Raw genomic sequence first — 21,162 nt, 5'->3', positions numbered from 1 at the left:
TAGCCCTCAGAAAGTTGTCTTATGTCTGTCTAGCAGTGCTTCTGCCTTTCAGCCATAGGCAGTAGCATTTGAACTGCTCAACCCAGAATCAAGCAAGACATCCCTCTTTGGAGGTTGAAATTAGTGCAACTACACTGTTGACACTTCCAGAAAACTCTCCCAGTAAGGAGTACAGCAGGAATGATTTTACTCCCAACATATCACATTATGCAGAAATCACAATCTAAAATAATGACTTGTTCCAGAATGAGGAACAAAAATTACTGATAAAAATGCATACTAAATTTAAAAGTGGTTAAAAAGTTAAAAATGCATACCAAATTTGATAATTACCTTCTCAAATATTCTCCCACAGAAGTAAAAGCTCTGAATCATCTGCCACTCCTTTAATTATTTTTTTTTAAACTTTGAACACTTTTAAAAGCTCCAGTACAAGAATAACACACAGCCACCATCACTCTCCTGCCAGACTGGTAACTGTTAAACTACTATTTTATAACACCAAGAAATTATGCTTGGTTTACAAATTGTTTCCTCAAAGAATTTGACAGATTTGAAACTGAATCTATTTGTCATATTCTTTATTTGCACCCAAGAAGTTAGTTATCAGAAGTTTCAAGTTCTCATTTAAATACAGGGCAAAAATTTATCAAAAAAACCCTACTGCTCTGAAAGCTGCCCCTGCTCCAGCCGTTTTCCTCCTCAGATTTCAATCTTGATAAATTTCTCCAAGCAGGTTTCCACCAAAACTTGAGTTTAAAATAGCGTTCCCATAACCAGCAGTGATCTGACACCTGCTGGCTTCATTCCCTTCCCATCCATCCCCAATGGTAAGCTCCCTTCCCTAGAGCAGGCTCCAGGAAACAGAAGCACAATTGTGTTCAGGATCCCAAATTCCCTGCTTCACCATGGTGGGCACAACTGTGATCTGCCAGGAAACATTTAGCAGACTTGAAAGGTAACAATTGAAAAATCCAGATCATAAACACCACAGAACATTTGTATCAAGTTTTACTGACAGAAGTTTTATTTTACACTCGAGTTGCAAATTAATATGGTGTACACATCATACAGGATGCAGAGGTACTACGTGAACAAATGTGTTAGCAATAACAAATTTTCAGAAAATAAAACATTCTAAGCTGTCTCTTTGTTCCAATACTTGACTTACCTTTTTGGAATATAAAGAATATTTGAGGAGTGGCAGAAGAACAAAGAACGGCCATAACTTGTAATTGAGGAGTTTCTGGCTGCACACAAGTCAAACAAGGTTTATAGCGAGGCACTGGAGCAGGCTGCCCACAGAAGCTGCACAATCACTCTCACTTGAGGGTTTCTAGATCTGGCTGAATCCTTAAGCCCTGCACTGAATTCAGCACTGACTTGGCTCTCAGCAGGAAGCTGGACTAGAGACTTCTCTCAAGGTCCATTCCAATCTGAATTATTATAAAATTTAATTCAAGCACAATCAGCAGTCAAATTCAAAAAAATCAGTGAACACCTGTTTTCCCCACTCCCAACAAAAAAAGAATACTCATCTTCAATGAATCATCTTTACAACAATCCAGCATGACTGAAATCAAAGAAAATTAAGTGTGCTGAAGACCAACACTACATTAAAAGGCCTTTGCACGATTTAAAATTATTTTGTAACAGCAAACAGATTTTTAATTGCTCTTTACACACTTGCAATTATCAGCTATATAACAATACCAAATATATTCCTAGTGATCTTAAACTGGGAGATTTCCTGTCCACACTGAGAAAGTTTCTATTGGCCCTTGATACAGTGGTAGTACCATATTCCCTGCAAGTGTCCCAGGAAAGCCAGAGAAACAGGGGCTGAGAGTTGGAAAGGAAGTAAGGAAACCCAGAACATCTGTTTTATCCTGGGAACCATTTCTCTTCCTGTTTGAGACCTCTTTCTGTTGCTAGGGTTTAAATGAAAATCAAGTGGAAAGACTCAATTTCCTATTTTTAATTCCTTATGACAGAAAATTGCAATTAGACCAAAGATGTAACACCAACACCCATCACTAAGACAGCTGCAGAAGTACTAACTGCATAATGTGATACAAGCAGGCAACATGGAATAAATATAAAACCTGCAAAGTACTAGAAATTTTTTTTGTTCCTCTAAAAATAATTACTCTGGTGCAAACAGAAAGTCAATAAATGTGTGTATACTCACACCAAAGGTGACATTCAGTTCTATATCCCCAGTTCCAAAACACCAAACTTCTCAGTTCCACAAAGATTTTTGTTTCTCAATCTCAACATATCTCAGGATAATTATGAGCAAAGGCCAGACAATATGACCAACAGTGAATCTTTGCAAACACACAATCTTTCACCTCTGAAAGCCTGCTAAAAGCGTGAAGTCAGCCTGTGTAGCCACACAGAAAACCATGCACCTGCATAGAGGCAGCTCTGGTTTGGTTTTACGTTAGGGCAGCATGGGTAGAGAAGCAGTAGAGCACTGGGCTCAGTCCTGCACCTGGCAGGTCTGGGTGGCACAGGAACACAGAGGAGCTCTGTGCCCAACTCTGGGTCCAGCCAGGGGAGCTCTTAGGCACATTCTTATTTCAAGCAATACTTAAAAGCACTGAATTCAATTTGCTATAGCAAGAAAACAACTGTTAGCTGTATGCGCAGGAAAAAGACAAGACAAGGTTACACACAGTAAATACAAAGCAATTAAAGAGAAAAAAATCTCTTGATCTAAAATGACAGAAAATGAAAGGCCCAAATTCAAGGACTTACTACATACTTGGAGAAACAATCTATTCCAACCCTACAGTACTGAAACAAAGTCAGATTTGTGGGATTCAGGTCTCTTTAAAACACAAAACAAGTAATAATTTGGTCAAGTTTTTTCTTCAGCACACAAAACAGTGAAAGCCCAATGACAGTTTAGTCTTGTCAATTTTGATACTTTGAAGGGAGAAAAGAAGCCAAAATGACACAGAGGTTAAATCAGTGAAGAGAAAAGATAAGAAGAACAGATAGTGAGAGGGCTGGATTCTGATACATCTAACTCAGACATTTGATACGCAGGCATGGGAGAAGTGTCAGAGATAGAAAGGTTGTGGCCTTGGAAAACAGGCAAGAAAAATTGTCAGGGATGTTACAAAATAGTCTAGAGGGAGTCAGAAATAAAAATTAGACCTTTGAATCTAAAGAGGTCTGAGGCTAGCTGGATACTAAAGGAATAATCTGGAGATAGAACCATAGGAGAATCATACTAGGGGGGAGAAGCACTGGATTTTTGGGGCATTCAAATAAAGCGTAACATAAAAATCCAAAAAACAAACTGGAGAGAGGATGTTTAGGTACATGAATTTCAGATGAGAGGGAGAAAAAAGGAAGAAGCATTATAACCATAAACACTTACAATGATAGGTGCCACCCCTTTAAAAATAGATGAAAGAGAAACTTGGTTGCTACCGAAGGAAGAAGTAATTCAATGAAAGGAATGAGAGGCATAAAACATACAGAAATAAAAGGGGCAAAATTGCAGAGTTAAGAGGCAGAGAAGCTCAGTTCAGAAACAGATCCTGAGAAAGAAAACAACTTTGAAAAGGATGTTGTCATGCAACAAAATCAGGATTGAAGATTTTGTATCAAGAATGAATGCAGAATGAAAATGAACAGCAGATCTGCAAGTAAGTTCAACAAGAAAAATAAGGTGAGATAAAAGAGGTTAAAAAGTCTGTTTGGGAAGAGCATTGAAGCAAGTAAGGCAAAGCTGAGTCCAAAGCTGTGTTGTGCTGACACACTCTTCAGATATTCAGAAAGGCTGGAATGGAAATTAAGAAATTACAAGAGAATATGTCTGGAGGGAGGAATAGAGACAGGGCAGTGTGAGAAGCAGCCAAGGAAACCATGTACAGAGAAGGAGATAGAGATAAAAATAATGACCAGTGAGTCAAAAGAAGTGAGGCCAGTGAAGGAAGGAGGCAGCAGTAAGACGAAGGAGTCAAAAAGGTTAATAGACTGGAGATCCCAAAAGGAGTGAGTGACAGGGTAGAGGAGAGAGAAAGACAGATAAGCTGAAAAAGAGCAGGTAGTGATCAGAGGAAGGGAATTTAGAAATGAGAGATAATAAAGTGAACAGTATTTAGTAAAGACAAGGTCATGGGAATGATTGAGACAGCAAGAAAATCTATCTAAAACTAGAAATCCCAGGCATTGGGCTGGAAAAACAGAATGAAGAACAAAGGATTAAAGTACTGATCAGGGGAAAGGAACTGCATTTGCCCAATGGGAGGGATGAAATTTGAAAAGACAGAAATGGGCTGAGTTTAGCAAAGTCACAAAGATGCTAACTAATGACCACTAGGAAAACGAGACACAGAGGACTTCAAACCAGGAAGAAGGCAGGGCTGACAACAGGACTGATGAAGCAGTCATAGAACTTTAGTGGTGGAAAGTACTTTTTAAAAAGCGTCAGAGAAGGAAATAAAGTTGAAAAAACAACTCTAAACATCTATATTTGAGTCATGTTCAAACCTAAGTAGCACCCCACCAGGCAGGGTCAGCACCTCTATTTCCCTCCTTGCCAGAAAGATTTACTCACCCAGATCAGAAATTCGAAAGACCATCACTGCCACTGACTAGATAATGTGGGGATATGACTGGGCTGGGAAAAATCTGACTGTTTGAAATAGATAAAGACAATTTAAAATTATGGAAAAACAGTGATTTGACCTCTGCCATCCAGCACCTTTATGTCTTCACAAAACAAGACTTGAAGGCCTTTGCTGACTCTCCTTCACATCACCTCCTGCTCCTACCAGCTCACACAGCCAATGCAGCATTCACCAGCACTCCAACTCAGCTGTTAAGATTCTCACCACACTGTATAACAGCAAAGATAAGAGGTTAAGCAGACAGATTGCTGCAAACAAACATCACTGCGACTTTGGGTCCCATTCAGAGGTATCTGAGAACCACTGGCATAAAAGTTCTTCTCTATTTCCAAGCCTCTGTCAAGAATTTCACTCTATGGCTTTCTTAATCATGAGCATGAATAAAACACCAGCTTTCTCAGACACTTCTAATACTGCATTTCATCTTCTGCTATACTGGCATGTTTTTGAAGTTTCTGCTCATTACAAAAAGACAACATGCTTCTATTGCCTGCTCATACAATTGGGAGCTGGATCATTAGGAGTGCAACAGAAGAGGGGGAAAAAACCCAAATTATTCCCTGCTACCAAACCAGTGACACACAGAGTATAAAAAGTGAGCTGAGTACATAATTTCCATCTACCCTACTGATTTATTCGTATGTGTGATGTGGTTCACTCAAAATTACTGAAATTACATAAAAGCAGCTGAAATATAAACAAGCACTCACAGGACTGGAGCCATAATGGGAGCTCTTTGTTATTTTTTATGCTTTATCACAGATTTTAATATGGCTTGAAAATAATTTTGAATTTAGTTTAAAATTTTAGTTGAAAACATACAATATATTTGATGTAGCATTTTTAGGAAATCTTTTAACAAATAATACAAAAATGATATTTTTTAGTGTACTGCCTTTTGTTGCAGTCAAGAAATCTCAGAATCAATTACTGGAAGCAGTAAGTTGTGGACAAGATAGGCAGCATCTACTATATATATATATATATTTAAAAAATAAAAGTTTGAAAAAATCATAGAAACACTACAATTTTTACATTATGTTTAATACCTGTATGTTTTATTTCTATTTGACTACTGCACAGCAGGGGAGCTTTCAAGACAATATTTTATGCAAAGTTCACTCCTGACACTAGTTAATACTGAAGCATTTCTGAAATAAAAGGAGGAGCTGGTCAGACATTTTCAGTAGAAATGTAACAAGTTTTCTTTAAAGAAAACAATACCATACCTTAACATAGATAGTGCCAAATGTTATCATGAACATATGAAAAACAGGATGGCGGTTTAGAAAAGAAAATATTTTATAAGCATATAGCATACATTGGAGTGTTATAACAAGACTTATCATTTTCATATGTTACCAGGCACTTTAGGGAGAGATTCTACAATCCCCACTTATGTAAGCAGTTCTACCAACCCATATTGGCTTTTTAATTATGTGTTACCAGAGTCAGGCGCACCATTCATTTCACAAATTTTAAGTCAGGAATAACTATTTCTTTTCCTCAGCACAATATTTGATCATAAATGCTAAAAAAAAAACCCACAAACCACAGTGCTAAAAAAAAATTTAATTTTTAAGTATGCACAATTACTAACCATTAACTCATGATTCTTTCACTCAATATACCCTTCCAGGGGAGGGATATCTGTGAGCAGTTTCTGGCAGGAAAAGTTCAAATTTTATGCATAATATTATATACAAATGGCCTTCATTACACTTGGGGTTTTTTTCAGTGATTTTTAAATGTTCTAGCACATTTTGGAAAAAAAAAATTGAGTACTTGTGCATATTAAGAACTAATTCTGGCAGTCAAGCAAATATTGTGCTGCCTTTTTCAATACAATGCATTTCATTCTATGACATGTGAAACATTGTTACAGAATATAACCATCATGTTTTAAATTATATAACCATTTAATAAATGAAAACAAATCCAGAGGTTGCTAAACACAGACCAAAGTTTCTCAAATACTTATTTCCAACAAACTGTTCCACTGAAGTTCTATAAGGTTAAGTGCACACAGAAGTGAGAAATACAACTACAGTTTCATACAATTTGTCCTACAAAACCTGGAAGCAAAAAATAAAAAAGTATATATAAGATAAGCCGATGATCTGGCACATACCATCTAAAAACTACCCTTTTTTTTTTCCCAAACACAATTTTCATAGTATTTGTAGTTTTAAAAAATACAAAACCAAAAACAACTCTGACCCTCCCTTGAACACAAGCTCCACAAGTGGCTTTTATTTGATCATTATATCAAATAAAAATTACAGCTGCACAGAGAAACAAACAAGCAAAAAAAAAATCTGAGCATGCAAGGATGTGACTGCATCTAGAACCTATAAGTGTATGTACATACTGATGCTTTTATTTGCACTAACTTTTTACCCACATAAAGAAAAAGACCTAACTGACAGTAACAGCTCCTCAGCTGCTGTCACTGATAATTTGACAGTTTCGTAAAAAAAGTTCAGTCTTGAAACTCAAGGAATTTCATTTCACTCTCCATTTTTATCACATTTAAAAACAAAAAAACATTCTTTCCTTAACAACAAAATTATTACATAAGCATACCCCAAGAGTATGACAAAAATATTCAGCATTTCCTTTTAAACGAATAAAGTATCTGTAAGACAGTTTGCATATATAATTATTTCCCAAATTAAGGCGTGGCAACTTTCTGTTAAACATAATTTACTTCTGCTAAATATAAAACTCTCAGGATACAGCATACAAAGATCATATATTTATGTAGAATACATTTTGACTATTATATCTATTATATCTTTGCCAAAAGATTTCAGTATTTAGAAAAAAAAATTAGAATTTAAATATACTGTAAGGTCACTCAAATTATTTTAAACACAAAAAATCTACAGTGACATATACACAAACAGTTGGGAAGTTGTAACTTAAAAGATGGTGCCTTTTAATCAGACCTGCTCAAAGGACAGCCACAAAAGAACCTTACTGGCTACAAGAAGCATCTGCACTGTTTTTAAGACTGAACTATGCAGATTCCCATTGCCCCAGGGCGGTGTTTCGCAAGTCCAGTGAAAACAAACCTATTGCTGAATCAACACCTTAAATTTTCCCAGAAAACCTCCAACAAACGTTTTGTCTATCATGAGGGACTAACAAAACAAAAGGGGATGTTACAAAAACTTCAGCCTGACAATTTTTCCTGAAGTTATCTTTCCATTGCATTTGGCAAGCAGAGAATTAATTCTATACCTTCTCTGCTCTTACAGCAAGAGCTGCAAACTACAATTCAATATAAAATACAATAAGCTCCTGTAATAATTATGTTCCTCTTGGAAGAAAGACAAAAATAAAGTTAACTGTGCTGATTCATACTTTCCATAAATTACTAAGAAGGCGAGAGATTCAGATATTTTGCTTCTTGATAATAAGCCTAATATGAGTATTATGTGCAAAAGTGCAACTGTGTTTTAGAACTGAGGCCCAACTGAATACAACTTTGTTATTACAGAAAGTATACTTGAACCCACTAACATGGAAACAGTGGTTCACGGCATCTTAAAATTACGCTTTACATATTTAAACCTGCTGTACAATTGCAAGTTAGTAAAATATACAAAACCCAGAAATAAACAGAAAACAACAAAGCTTGTATATAAACTGGTTTACAATTCAAAGCACAACAGTAAGCTTCAAATAATTACATTTGTGTAGCACACAGGGAGAGGTGGGATGGTTTATTTAAAGCACTTGGTTCTTGCTGGTCCTTTCCTGGGGCTCTGCAGGCTGTTCAGCTGCTGGCGGTGTGTGCGTGCATACGTTTCGCTACATCATACACGTAGGTGACGTCTGGGCGCTTCTCCGGATCCGGGTTGATGCACATATTAACTAATTGTCGCAGCTACAAGAGGGAGAGAACATGACAGGAGCAATGGCCTTCTTACGAGCAGCATTTGTGAATTATCAAATTCAAATTAATACAGCTGGCAGAAATTAGGCAAACAGCGATTCTGCACAAGCACGCAGGCAGCCCTCCCTCTCTGCTCACACACTGCACGCAGCCCTATGCAAACACGTATGCAGCACACTCCCCTGATTTCTACAATTTGCACTGCCGTCCAGAAACACTGAGAAAATTCAAGTTCTAATCCTTTCAACATTCAAATTCAGACATGCATTTAGTCCACATAATTTACAGAAAATTTCCCGTTTCTGGAGGGCCGTGCCTGCAAAGCCCACAAGACTGAAAGGAGCAGAGTGAAGGTAAATACGGGCTGCTTTGCTCATTCAGTCCCGATACAGGACTTAGCCAGCAATAAATGGCTTTTCTGCCTGACAGGGCCCAACAAAAGGCAGTGGTGCTCCATCTAACACAGTTAACCTCCAGAATCTCCTGCTGCCAGGAGCCACTAATACAGACACATTCATTAAGCCACTGAACAAATTAAACCCACTGAGGACTACCTGTTACAAGGACTCCACCCTTGAGGAAATATCTGAACTTAAAACTGAAAGCTGGGAAAGTATTTTTGGCAAGTACCACATTATGCTGGCCCTCCACTTGTCCCCTGCTGAATACATGATACTGGAATAAATAAGTTTTGGCCTGCATCCCGGTATGTATTCCTTAGGATTAGATTGTTTTTAGTGTTCTTTACACAAAGAAGCACATAATTAAAAAATATTCCCAAAAGCCTCTAAGAATAAACAAATCACTGACCAGAAAATTACATGTTTCCAGAAGCACCACAATCTAGTGGGTGTCTTTAATGGACATATTCAGCATACATATAACCAACCCAAAAGAGCTTCCACACCACCTGCATACTTTTCATTGCCTTCACAAACTGTCAGGACACTTGCAGGCTTTTCTTCCTCCACTGATATGCCTAAGAATTTATGACATTAGAACTTAATATATTGTATGGATAACCTTCTTATAGGGCATCTATTTTAAACTGAGTGCCTCTCCTAAGCATTCTTCAACATACCTCTTTCATACTGACTTACTGAAATGTTCAAAATGCTTTGCAAAAACTACCTAATCAATTCTGAAGATCTTCATGCTTTTAAGTAGCTTTGCCAAATCCTCCTGAACCTCCTTATAGCACTGGGGACAGGTGGGGAGAGAAGGGGAGGACACCCCAACAAAAACATTGTGATCCAGTCTTCTATGGCAATATATCAAATTTGGTTCGGTCTCCCAGTGAGTACTACTAGGTAGGATTATTGAAAAAAACTAATTATTGCAACTAACACAGAGCGACCTCATCACCCTCATTATTCAAAAGTAATATGGGCTGTCTCTTTAAACCTGCCATCAGAGAGTTTTCTTCCTGCTTTAAAAAAAAAAAAAAAAAAAGGAAGGATTTTAAATTATAATTATACTCCTTTCACTTTTCTGAAGATTAATTCAAATGTATGGGAATAGGAATTCCTGGAAATAAGGAGGAAGCACTGCACACCACTATATAAAGCTTTGTCCATTTGCCGTTGCAGATAAACTGTACAAAACAATATAATGATAATGTACAAAATTTTTTTATTCTACAGTATAAAAACTATGCCATTAGACATCCCATTCTTTGGCAAGAAGAGCTCAATATTTAAAAGTGAGGTAATTCTGAAGAATGTGGTCAGATTACCGGATTGAAAAGAAACGTATCAAATCAAAATAATCTTAAAATCTGTTAAAAATAACAGAATTTGAACTTTAAATACATTAAGTATACTCTGACTAATGGAGTTATAAAAGCCATCATAGTGCTTCTGGCAGTCAATAAACAGATATAATGCCAGTGGCAATAAAAGCTATTAGCCTGCAATAACTCCCAAACATTTGAAGAACACAATGCTAGAAATCATTAGCAACTGTAAAAAATAATAATTGCCATCATGTAATACAAATGTGCAAGCCAAACAATCTCCTGCAGAAGAAGCAGGTGGGACACAGGGCAAGCAGGAGGCACGGTCTAAGCAGAGATGAGCAGCTTGCCATGCAACACCTCAGACAGCTTGCACAGAAAACAAGAAAGACTGAAGAAGATCCAACACCATCAACCCTGAAATTCGAGTCAAATAAGGCAACATTTTGTGAAGAGAATACAGGTGTAATTTATCTGCAATATACATCTAATCCTGAATGTATACATTTCTTTTTCTCTGTGAAGACTTCCATCTGTTCAATAGAACTGCATACAGTGAATACAAGGTCCTTCATAAAGGACCTTGAAGGGTTGAAACCCACAAAGCCAGCATCAAAGGGGAAGCAGATTGTTCTTTCTCCTGTTTTTACTAGCTTTTTATCAATACTTTACTGTTTGTTGAACAGCAGGAATAGATCTTCAAGAAATTTACCTGTTGAGTACTTGAGAAGCCTTGTCACAGACATCTTTAAATGGCAGTCACTGCAATTACTGCAGTATCTCTGTGCTGCTCTCCCCTTGGCAGGTTCAAAATCTCACTGGTAAGGCAGGAATGCTGAGCTGACCACGCTGCACAATAGTGCAGATTCCTGAGTAACTGCAAAATCCTTGAATTCTTTTGAGCCTCATAAGTGAAAAGCAAACCCTTGGAAGAAGGTGAATGAATTCTGCTATACAGGATGAAAAGTTACACAGGAACAAATTCTTTCAGGACTGAAACTGGGACCACACTGGATGCTAATACTTGGCTATAGTATTAATCCTTCACTCCTACAGGAATATCCATTTCAATAAACCTGAAATCCATCTCTCAGCTCCTCTAGTACTAATGAAATTTCCAGTGTATCAGAAAAGCTCACCAGTGTCATGGGAAGAGGCACTGAGAGTCTAAAATCAGACTATCATTAGAGATAGAAGTCATTTTTTACTACCTGGCACAGACTGGCCAAGAGGCAGAGCAGACTGAGCTAGAGGGACCTCCTGTTGCATCCCCAAGCTGCAAACTTCTTTGTCTGCTTATTGTTCTTAACCTCCTCTGTGCACTTAGCACAGTGACTGTCTTTAGCCTGGAGCTTAGCCTGACACTGGAGCAGTGGGATACACTTTCTTTAACTTTAGCAGGTTTTTCAGCTATGAAATAAATAATTATCACTCAAGTCAGGATGGGGGTGGGGGCTGGGGAAAGACAAATATAACAGGCAAGTACTTAGCATTGTTAGCCAGCTGAAATAGAGGAATTTTCACATAGGGAAGTTTGCATTAAAAAACATACACACAACACCGTTCTTACTCCAAATAAAACTTTCTTGAATCCTTTTCTGAGTGCTTTTCTCAAGCCCTGGTGGCAAACTAACACTACCATTGTGGACCTGCTGTCTCCTTCTGCTTTCACTTCCAGGTAGGAGGTTGGCAATGAACTTTAGAAGAAATGCACCTCAATCGAAGGGAAGATTTTAAAACTTCATCATGAAAGCAATGGGATACTAATATTAGCTGATAAGGCTTTAAGAGTATTGATTGAAAGTGGCAACGCAGTCCCAGCTTTGAACTCCCTAAAGCAGAATAGCTTTTAGTAAATGCTGAGTAATGACTCTCAATACCAGATGTTTTTAAGGGATATAAAAAAATTGAGTTAACCAAAGTTATCAAGCTTATGAAAATTTTGGCTTGTGTCTACCACTGAAGCAATAGTTTGTGAAAATGCATCTCAGACTATTAGGATTGCTAATCAAAGATTTTTAGAAACATTACCCATTTGTCCATCTAAAGGTGCATCTCTCTATTACACTGTTCTCTGATGACACAGATGTGACAATTACATGTTACTCTTACACAGGTTTCAAAACTTGGAAAAAATGTCACACCTTAAAACTCAAGAAAATTTACTTACAAAAAGTTTCTTGAAAAAACACTTGTCTTATATTCCATAATTAAAGTATTTACACTCCTGTATTAGAGGATGCAGAGATCAACACTCAGTGAAGGTTTTATTTCAGAAAATTCTTTTTCACAAAAAATGAAGTGGGTTTCACTATTCAGTGATCCCTGACCTTTACTGCTCACCAAGCATCCTTCTGACCTGGTTAAAGGTTTGACAACTATATTTCCTGTACAGGTGAAACATTTAGGACAGTATTCTAATATGACAGATAACACTTGCTTGTTTCTCTTTCTTACAGTTCATGCCAGCACAGTATTTTCTGTACAAGCTAAAAATGGTTTATTTCAGAGCAACAGATAATAAATGTATGTTTTCCACATACCCTAGTGAAGACACAAGTCTTCACAGCAGAACATAAAAAATATTCCCATTACAGTTTCCATAACTGATGACTTCTTTTAAGATACTCTTTTCTTACCCATCTTAATATCTAAACTAGCTCTGATTCTCTCATTATCTTTAAGAATAATTTACGTGTATTTTGCAGGTAACTGGCTTATCAAGGTGCAGAACTACATGTCTGCTTTGAAATAAATGGAAAGTAACATGTTGTGCTTTGCATGTGTTTGCAAAACAAAAAACCTATACAGATGTAAGGAAAAGCTGGAATCTCTCTACCCACCCAAATTCTAAGACCTTCTGTCTGGGTCAGACTTTGATATTTGCCCCTTGGCTGGGAATCCACATCTCCAACTTCACGCTTAGTTGCAGCAAAGTAGCCTTGCAGGCAGGCTAACTTCAACAAACCACTAGTGGTATAATCATTAAAATCCTGCTGAAGGTCACCATGGAAACCGCCTGCTGAGGCTTCACTGCTGCATTCAGCATCTCCTAATCAGCTACCATGTGAAATGCAAATTCAGACAGTCTGAAAATTAGTCAAGAAGAATAGAGGATGAGGATGCAGATATGTGAAATATTCATGTGCTTCATGGAAAAAGGAAGACAGCATGAATGACACAACAAAGAACGGCCCCTGACATTCTTGCTATTATTTTGCATTATTGTTCACACCCTACTGTATTTCTAGGCCTCCAGTTCTGAAGCTGGTTCTATGAACTGCCATATTTAGAGTCTATAATAAATAATAATTAAAAATGGCCAAGGTAAAATGACTAATCGGCAAACCCACAAAGAGCTAGAGTGTATAAATTACACAATAGATCATTATTTCATTCTTTCTAACGTCACCTAATTATCTTTTTAAGTCCAGTTTGTTTCATAAAAGAGGAAAAATTGTCACTATAAATATAAAACAAAACATTGAGCAGTAATCTTTTATTAATAGTCCAATCACTGTCTGTGAATGCAAGAAAATTTAAGGTTCAGAATTACAACCCCTACTCTATAAATGAAATTGTATAATGCTTTATGTTTATTAAAAGTATTTCAGTGCTTGTGTTTATTTGTGTTTTCAAAGTAATCTTTAATTCATGTAGTCTGAATTCAATTAGAATTGGTTACTAATACCTGTTCTTTGGTTTACAGCTCCTATCAGTTTGCCCTGTTCTTTTCAAAGTAGGAAAGTACTTCAAAAGTGGCATCTCTGCACACTGACGAGCAAGCATTTATATTTTTTCATTTTGTTACACTAAGAAAAATATTTATTTTGCTTAGTTTCTTTTCATTTTAGAGCTTATAAAAGCAAGTACTCCCCCTTAAATGCACTAATGACAGTAAGAACTGTTAGCTCTCAGCTTAAAACAAACACTGCTGAGATTTGCAGGAATATATTGTTCAAATTCAATTACTATGTCTGCCTGTATTTCTCTGAAATTTACTCTTAGTCTTGTCAAGAACCACTCCTTGCAACATCGTACTGAACAGCACATCCCAGTGTTAAAATGGAGACAAAAGGAACCTGAACAATTTGTTTTTACTACGAGTTACATTATATCTATTTTAAAGCAGGCCCCTAGAGGAACTGGGCCAGGACACTAATTTACTGTGCAACACAAACATATATAGTTGTGCTTTTAGAAAAACACCCTATAGATGTAAGACTATCCCATCCTGGCATGTGGAATATAATCATCGTGCATTCTGGGAAAGCATTTTGTCATACTTCCAAAGAAGCCAAATGAAATTAAGAATCTAACAGTGTGACGTTTCCATCATTAATACCCTCAAATATAAATCATGAGAGACTTGTTTTGACAGGAACATTTGAGTGAGTTCAACAAGCAAACACTTATAGGCATATTCTGCAAATAACATAAAATCACACAAGTTCATTTACTTCCCTGGATGCATGCCAGCTTACATAAACTGGGGATCCAGCCCATGGAAAGGAAAATTACTTACTTCCTCTGAATAGTGATCTGAAGGGAGAGGTGGGTAGTCACACTGTTCTATCTTCTTGCACAGAGAGTACAAGTTCATTTTGTCACCATAAAAGGGACTCTGCAGTGCAGCCATCTGTTTAAAGAAAATGTATAGTTTTCATTTGCGTTTTTCAATAAAGCTATTTTGTCATAAAATCTGTAATAGTAACAAATTGAAAGTGATTCTTTATGACTCTCAATGCTTTGCTTAGAGGGGGCGTTGCAGTGATAATAACTGAAGTTCCAAAACTATTCCTGTAATCACTGTATGTACTTATTCTATGTCATACAACTATAGCTGTCACAATCCTTACAGTGCAGTATCTGAATTGTACATTATTAGGGTTTTCATAATAGACTATGAGGAGAAATTCTGTAGTTTACGATATTGCTGAGAGTAGAGGGTTCTTGCACCACAAGGGACACCAAAAAAAATCCAAACTTGTAGTTTTCCTTGGAAGACCTTTTGTAAGAAAACATGTAACTTAAAGGAAAACAATATCTAACGCAAAGCGATGCATTGTGCAGATAACACTAGATAATTGCAGCAATTCTGTAACCTTCCACAGCCATGACATTAGACTTCAATTCAATTGGGGGTTTTGAAAGCAAGGAAAAGTTATCATCTATACTTCCTAAATCTCAGACCCAAAAACTTCGTAATTCAGGACATTATTCAAAAACACTTAAAAAAATCCCAAAGCTTCCAGAAGCACAGAATTGGCACTTATGGCAATAATTTACAATTACAATACAAAACCAAGAAAATCTGTGGCAGAGCACTTATGTAACTAATCAGCTAAAACCAGCATTAATAAACCTACCCTTTATTTCCAGACAATGTTACAACTTGACATTTGAGATGGAAACAAATGCTATGGATGGCTGGATTAGAAATTTAAAAATTCATTTAAAATCTTTCCATTCTGTTCAAAGCCTAAGAAATCTTTTAACTGCAGCAGCACGAATGCTACTCTGAGTGCAGAGCTGCCCCAAAGTCAGTCACCCTTTTCTACATGTGCTAATAAGTTTGATTTTGGAAGGACAATGTGTACATTCCCCAGACAGGCAGAGTGTGTGTGAAACACGCTAGTCCATGCTGTGCTACTCAGTGAGCTTCAGCAGGGACAGGACAAGCTGAAAATGGCTCTCATCTGTCTTGTGGTCCTCCAGATAGCAGTTTAACTCTTTCATGACTAAGCATCAATATCACTGGGGGAAATGTGTGAAAAGAATTACCTAAATTCCCTTCCATTTATTTTATAGCTCATTAATTTGCTTTCAAATAGTTCAGTACTTTTTAATATTACCTTAGAGTAAGAATAAAAAATTTTGAAGCTCCCAAAACAAGTATCATGCTACAGTTCCATCCTACACTCCTCCCAATCTGTACTACTAAGATAATGTTTGTTTTTGTATTTACGTGACATTGTCTCTTACCTTAAAAAGAATGTTAAAAATGCAAGCTGAAGACCAAAAAAGAAAAGAAAGAAAAAAAAAAATCAACTGCAGGGTCTGTACGCATCCAGAAATTCCAAATAAATGCACAGATACTCATTTTCATACTCTAGGTGTTCATTAAAAAGTACTTTTGTTTGAATGCTGCCGAGTGTTAAAAAAATTCTGAATGTCCCCTAAGGAGTTAAAACAGGAATGCTATATTTTCATGCATCTCCTGCTTTGACAGATGAAAAATGTCAACTGTCCTGTTTTTATTTTCAAGCTTTTGCACTATTCATCTGGTTCATTAGTGCATCTCGCTGCTGCCCCTGACAGCTGCTCGCCCTCTCCTCCCAGCAGCTGAATTTTTCAGGCTAATTTGATCCTCCACACTGAGACGATCGCTAGAATGATTGACTTGCTCCCTGACCTCCAGGGTCTGACTTTGCTGATTAGTATTCTGGGGGTGTCTGAGGGACGAAAGCCCACTGTCTGTCTTCAGGGCTGGTGGCAGCTCGCTCTCTCTCCTTTTTTTTCCTTTTTTTTTTTTTTTGAACTGTAAGCCACCAACCTACAACCCTGTAAGGATGCAATTGCTACGATGAACAATAAAAGGAAATGTGTAAGACCTACTTTTCCATGTAAAGGTCCATGTAGCAAAAGCACAGCATCTTGATTTTAATTAGTAAAGTCTACTTTGTTGCATATCAATTAAAACTCCACTGGTAGTGTTTTTGAGGTTTCAGAAATACCTGGGGCTCTAAAAAATTCAGACTTTAAAACATACTTCTGCAAAATTATTGGCTACACAGCATTGAATAATAGATTGTTAAACACACTAGAAATAATAATTTTTAAAAATAAGTTAGTTTAAACCTAAATTAAAACATAACTGAAGAGTTTAAACAGCAATTAAACATTTACTGAAATGTGTAATGTGTAAACTCGCCACAGCTTTCCTCCAATTAAGCTGGAGACAATCCACAGTACATATGAGCACAGATCACCACAAAATCAACATAATAACACATGCTAAAATGCAGGCTGTAGACAAACCACAGAAAGACAACCAGCACAGAACTGCACAGATTAAAAATAACATCATTCATTAGTCCACACAAGTTTTGAAGAACATTAAGCAACCACTTTCCAATAATTAAGAAAAATACTAACAGAAAAACGCTGAGCATGTATTTTCAATTTGCTATACCTGATATTTCAAAATTACAGATAAATGCTCAAGATAAACTTACAAAACAAAACAAGAAAACACACCACAAATATCTGGTATGTTGCAGAGTCAACTAGATGCACTTCTGAAAGAAATTAAAAGCTCCAATTGAAGACAATGCCCAATACTGTAGCTATATATCAACAACAAGGGTCCTAACAGTTATTTTGTTCTTGCAATAAGGAAAACAAACACTACCCTATGTCAGCTTAAGGTAAAACCTCTAAAATAAATCTAAGGAGAATGGTATTTCAAGATGCTGAGTTAATCAATGGAACTGAGTTATTTATGTATTTTGTGATTATCTACTACATTAAAGAAAAATGTAATATTCACATAAGTATCAGCATAAAGGCAGCAAGCTTAAAAAAAATCTTTAGAAAAGTACTACTGATTTATATCCAGCAATTTAATTTCCTATAAAAGAAAAATTAACCTTTAACTGTGGGGATTTTATATAATAGTAATTCAAAGGTTTTATTTGTTTGTTTCCAGATTTAAAAAATTCTCAAGTAACCCAATGAGGGGCCAAGAAACAGTAATACTGAAAAATACTCATCTACCTTTATGCTACCTTAGAGCTTGCACAAGTGTGTAAAGCAGAGCACTGAAATTCAAGGCAGCTGCCATGGTCAGTATTGAGGAATCCCAGCACAGGATTAAGTTTTAGTTCAAAATTCAAACTTTTAAATGCTTGCTATCAGCTGGACTTCCTTCTTTAAATGATCCCCAAGACTTAAAGCAACAGCTGTATACACATCTGTAAACTGCAGACTTGCAATATAGCTATTTGTCCTTTTAATACTCAAAGCAATATCAGTGATAGAAAGTAAACAAATATTACTGGAAATGATTCACCTAGCAGCAACATCCAACCTCAACATGCCAATGTCTTCTACAAAATCCTAAAATAAACAAGGAGGTGCTGATACTGCTGAGTATGTGTTAAATGAGTTCTGCTGACCCACTGAGGCAGGTGGCTTGTAAGTAAACAAAAAGTGACTTGAGTATATTAGTTTCTACCTGGAACATGACTGGGGAGACTTCACTGCCATTGCTGATGGAACCATTTTTTTTTCCCCAGCATTGTTCAACACAAGGGTTTATTCTTCTAATCAAGAAATGATGCAAAGAGCTTGGAAGACATATTTGTTTTAGAAGCCCACCTGTTCTTCACACCTTCATTTGCCTCCATTTCAATGTGCCCCATACCTTTATCTTCTCAGAATACAGTATTATTTAAAATTATGTGTCACCTGCCAATCTCAACTGTACCAATAGAGAAATTAAACAACTGCAGTTTAACCATCACAGAAGAACAGAAAAATTACATGTATGTGCAGCAGAAGTTATTAAATGGATAATTCATCCAAGCTAGTAGCAGTAAGTACATTAAACCATTTTCGTCATTTTACTTGAAGTATTTATAAAAATAAGAAATTTGTATTAAAATAACTACATTGCAGTTTTTGGAAGCATTACTTACATATTCAAATCAGTGCTACTACTTCTCAATGCATTTATTAACAAAATCATATAACCAGCATAGGCCATGAAAACCAAGGACAATTTTACACGTGCTTGCTATTACTCATTCATTAATCCTTCAGTCATGCCCAATCTTCATGAAATTGCTGCAAAATCTTTGTAGCAAACCCAGTTAAAGGCAAGTTCAAGTAAAACATAAATAAAAGTATTTCAAATGCTAAAGTTATGTAAGGGGAGGGGGAGAGGGGAAGAGGGAAGTACAAAAATGTTATTAAGTTCACTGTATATATCATTATTACCTCATACAGCAGACAGCCCAGAGACCAGATGTCAGACTTGAAGTTGTAACCATTTTCATGTATTCTCTCTGGAGACATATAATAAGGTGTACCAACTGCAAAAAAAAAAAAAACCCACAAGTATTTTTGAATGAAAATTTCTGTTGTTATGCAGTAGTAAAATTACAGTTTTCCTGGTAGAAGAATACTTTTCATCTTTCTCATTTTGCTACACTTAAAACTTGAACTCATCACTGAAGTGTCACTTAGGACACTTCAGTTTGACAGAAATACGTGAATTAGGTATCTATTTCATCCAATGCAGCTTTATTTTCACTAGTCATACCTCATCACCAGAGCTACGCAGTTGAAGAACACTTCCAAATTTTGCTTTTAAAGAACCTCATAAGTTTCTTCTGAAAAGAACCAAGGGAAGGTACTACACACACACATCCCTGCTACTTTTCCAAACTGTTATCACTGTGGCTAGAAACTAGAAATTCTCCTCCATGGGCTGAATTTTATTTTTTGCTTCATGAGATCTGTTCTTCCTTTGAGGATATATAAAGCTGAAAAAGCTGATTTTGAAACTAAAAACCACAGCTACTTTGAACAGCTGAAATTAAAACTGAGCCTGAGATTCAGGACCTTGAGAGATGAGGGCAGGAAAACCAGTGAGCCTAGCAGAAGCTGAGGTTCCTATGGGTGATTCAGCCATCAGCTATAGGACTAAATTCCACAAGGGCTTTTCAGTTCCCAAACCTGTGCCTATCCCAGCTTAATCCTGCCTCAGAGTTGTGGGCTCTGGAAATGTCTCCTCCTGAAAAGCAGCATTTATTAGAACTGTCACAAGAGTAAATTTATATTGGATACTCAGGAACATCTCTCCCCTTGATTTTAATCAAACCCTACCCATCTGTGTGACAAATTACTTGGAAGACTGAAATACTGAGAGATGTTCCACCTTTACAAAAAAAAATGCCATTACAAAGAAGTAGATGAGTGATGGTTTCATGTATGACAGAGCAGTAAGAAAAAGAAGTTATGGAAAATAACAGTAGTGGCAATTTTAGTGCATTGTTTCTGAACTTTCTCCCTGTATCCTCCAAAACAACTGCCTAGCAGTGAAAAAAAAGTCACATATCCATACATATTTTTATTTTAATTTTGTTTGAATATTTTCTTAAGCACTGAATCTAGATGATGAAAAACAGCTGATTCCTGTCATTTCAAGTTGATTTTATTTTGAAACCAAACATCTTGCAACACCATCAGCAATTAAAATCAGCAATTTCTCATTTTTCTACTTTGTGGTATGAACCTCATACATTAACACAAGGATCTGGTTTCACTTCTGCTCATCTGAATGGATGAGGCTAACTCAGAATTGATCTCTATATGAATACTGGAAACAGAGATACAGTGAATATACAAGTACTTCCACATCTGAATAATATGGGTAAATAGCTTTAAGTAATCAGACAGATAATTTTACTCTAATAATTTCCAGAAGTTAAGGGTTTTGTTTTGACAATGTGCCCTACCTTTAAGAAATACCGCATGTCAAACTATGTCACACATTCTTAGGGAGTGAGGAGGAGGGAGAATTACTTTCCTACTTGAAAGGCCCAGGTCAGATAGGGAAACCCAGAACCGCTAATCTTGGGTCAGGCCACTGCTGCTGGTAACACATAATTTCATCTGATCTGCTCCTTGGCAAACAAATGTTGAAAACCCATATAAACTGCTTCTATGACAGGCAAAACCAGAGGAGCTCACCAGATGGAGATCATGTGGATCTCCATCTCCAATGGATCTCCATCTCCAATGGATCTCCATCTCCAATGGATCTCCATCTCCAATGGATCTCCATCTCCAATGGATCTCCA

General features: G+C 36.7%; 1 protein-coding gene across 5 annotated transcripts in view; it reads right to left on the bottom strand.

The window, feature by feature from the left end:
- Positions 1-2,712: 2,712 nt before the first annotated feature.
- Positions 2,713-21,162, bottom strand: part of NEK7 (NIMA related kinase 7) — a 69,202-nt gene continuing 50,752 nt past the window's right edge. For 4 of the 5 annotated variants that reach the window (XM_015636110.2, XM_015636114.2, XM_015636112.2 and 1 more), the window contains 3 exons: positions 19,295-19,389; positions 14,817-14,930; positions 8,555-11,216 (listed from right to left, as the gene is read on the bottom strand). In XM_015636110.2, coding sequence (XP_015491596.2) covers positions 11,040-11,216; positions 14,817-14,930; positions 19,295-19,389 — 386 coding nt within the window. In that variant the 3' untranslated portion in view covers positions 8,555-11,039. The other variant, XM_015636113.3, reaches the window with a different exon arrangement.

This window comes from Parus major, chromosome 8, assembly GCF_001522545.3.
Source record: "Parus major isolate Abel chromosome 8, Parus_major1.1, whole genome shotgun sequence".
Lineage (NCBI taxonomy): Eukaryota > Metazoa > Chordata > Aves > Passeriformes > Paridae > Parus > Parus major.
The sequence above is the reverse complement of the archived record's forward strand: the minus strand, read 5'-3'. Positions and strand labels throughout refer to the sequence as shown.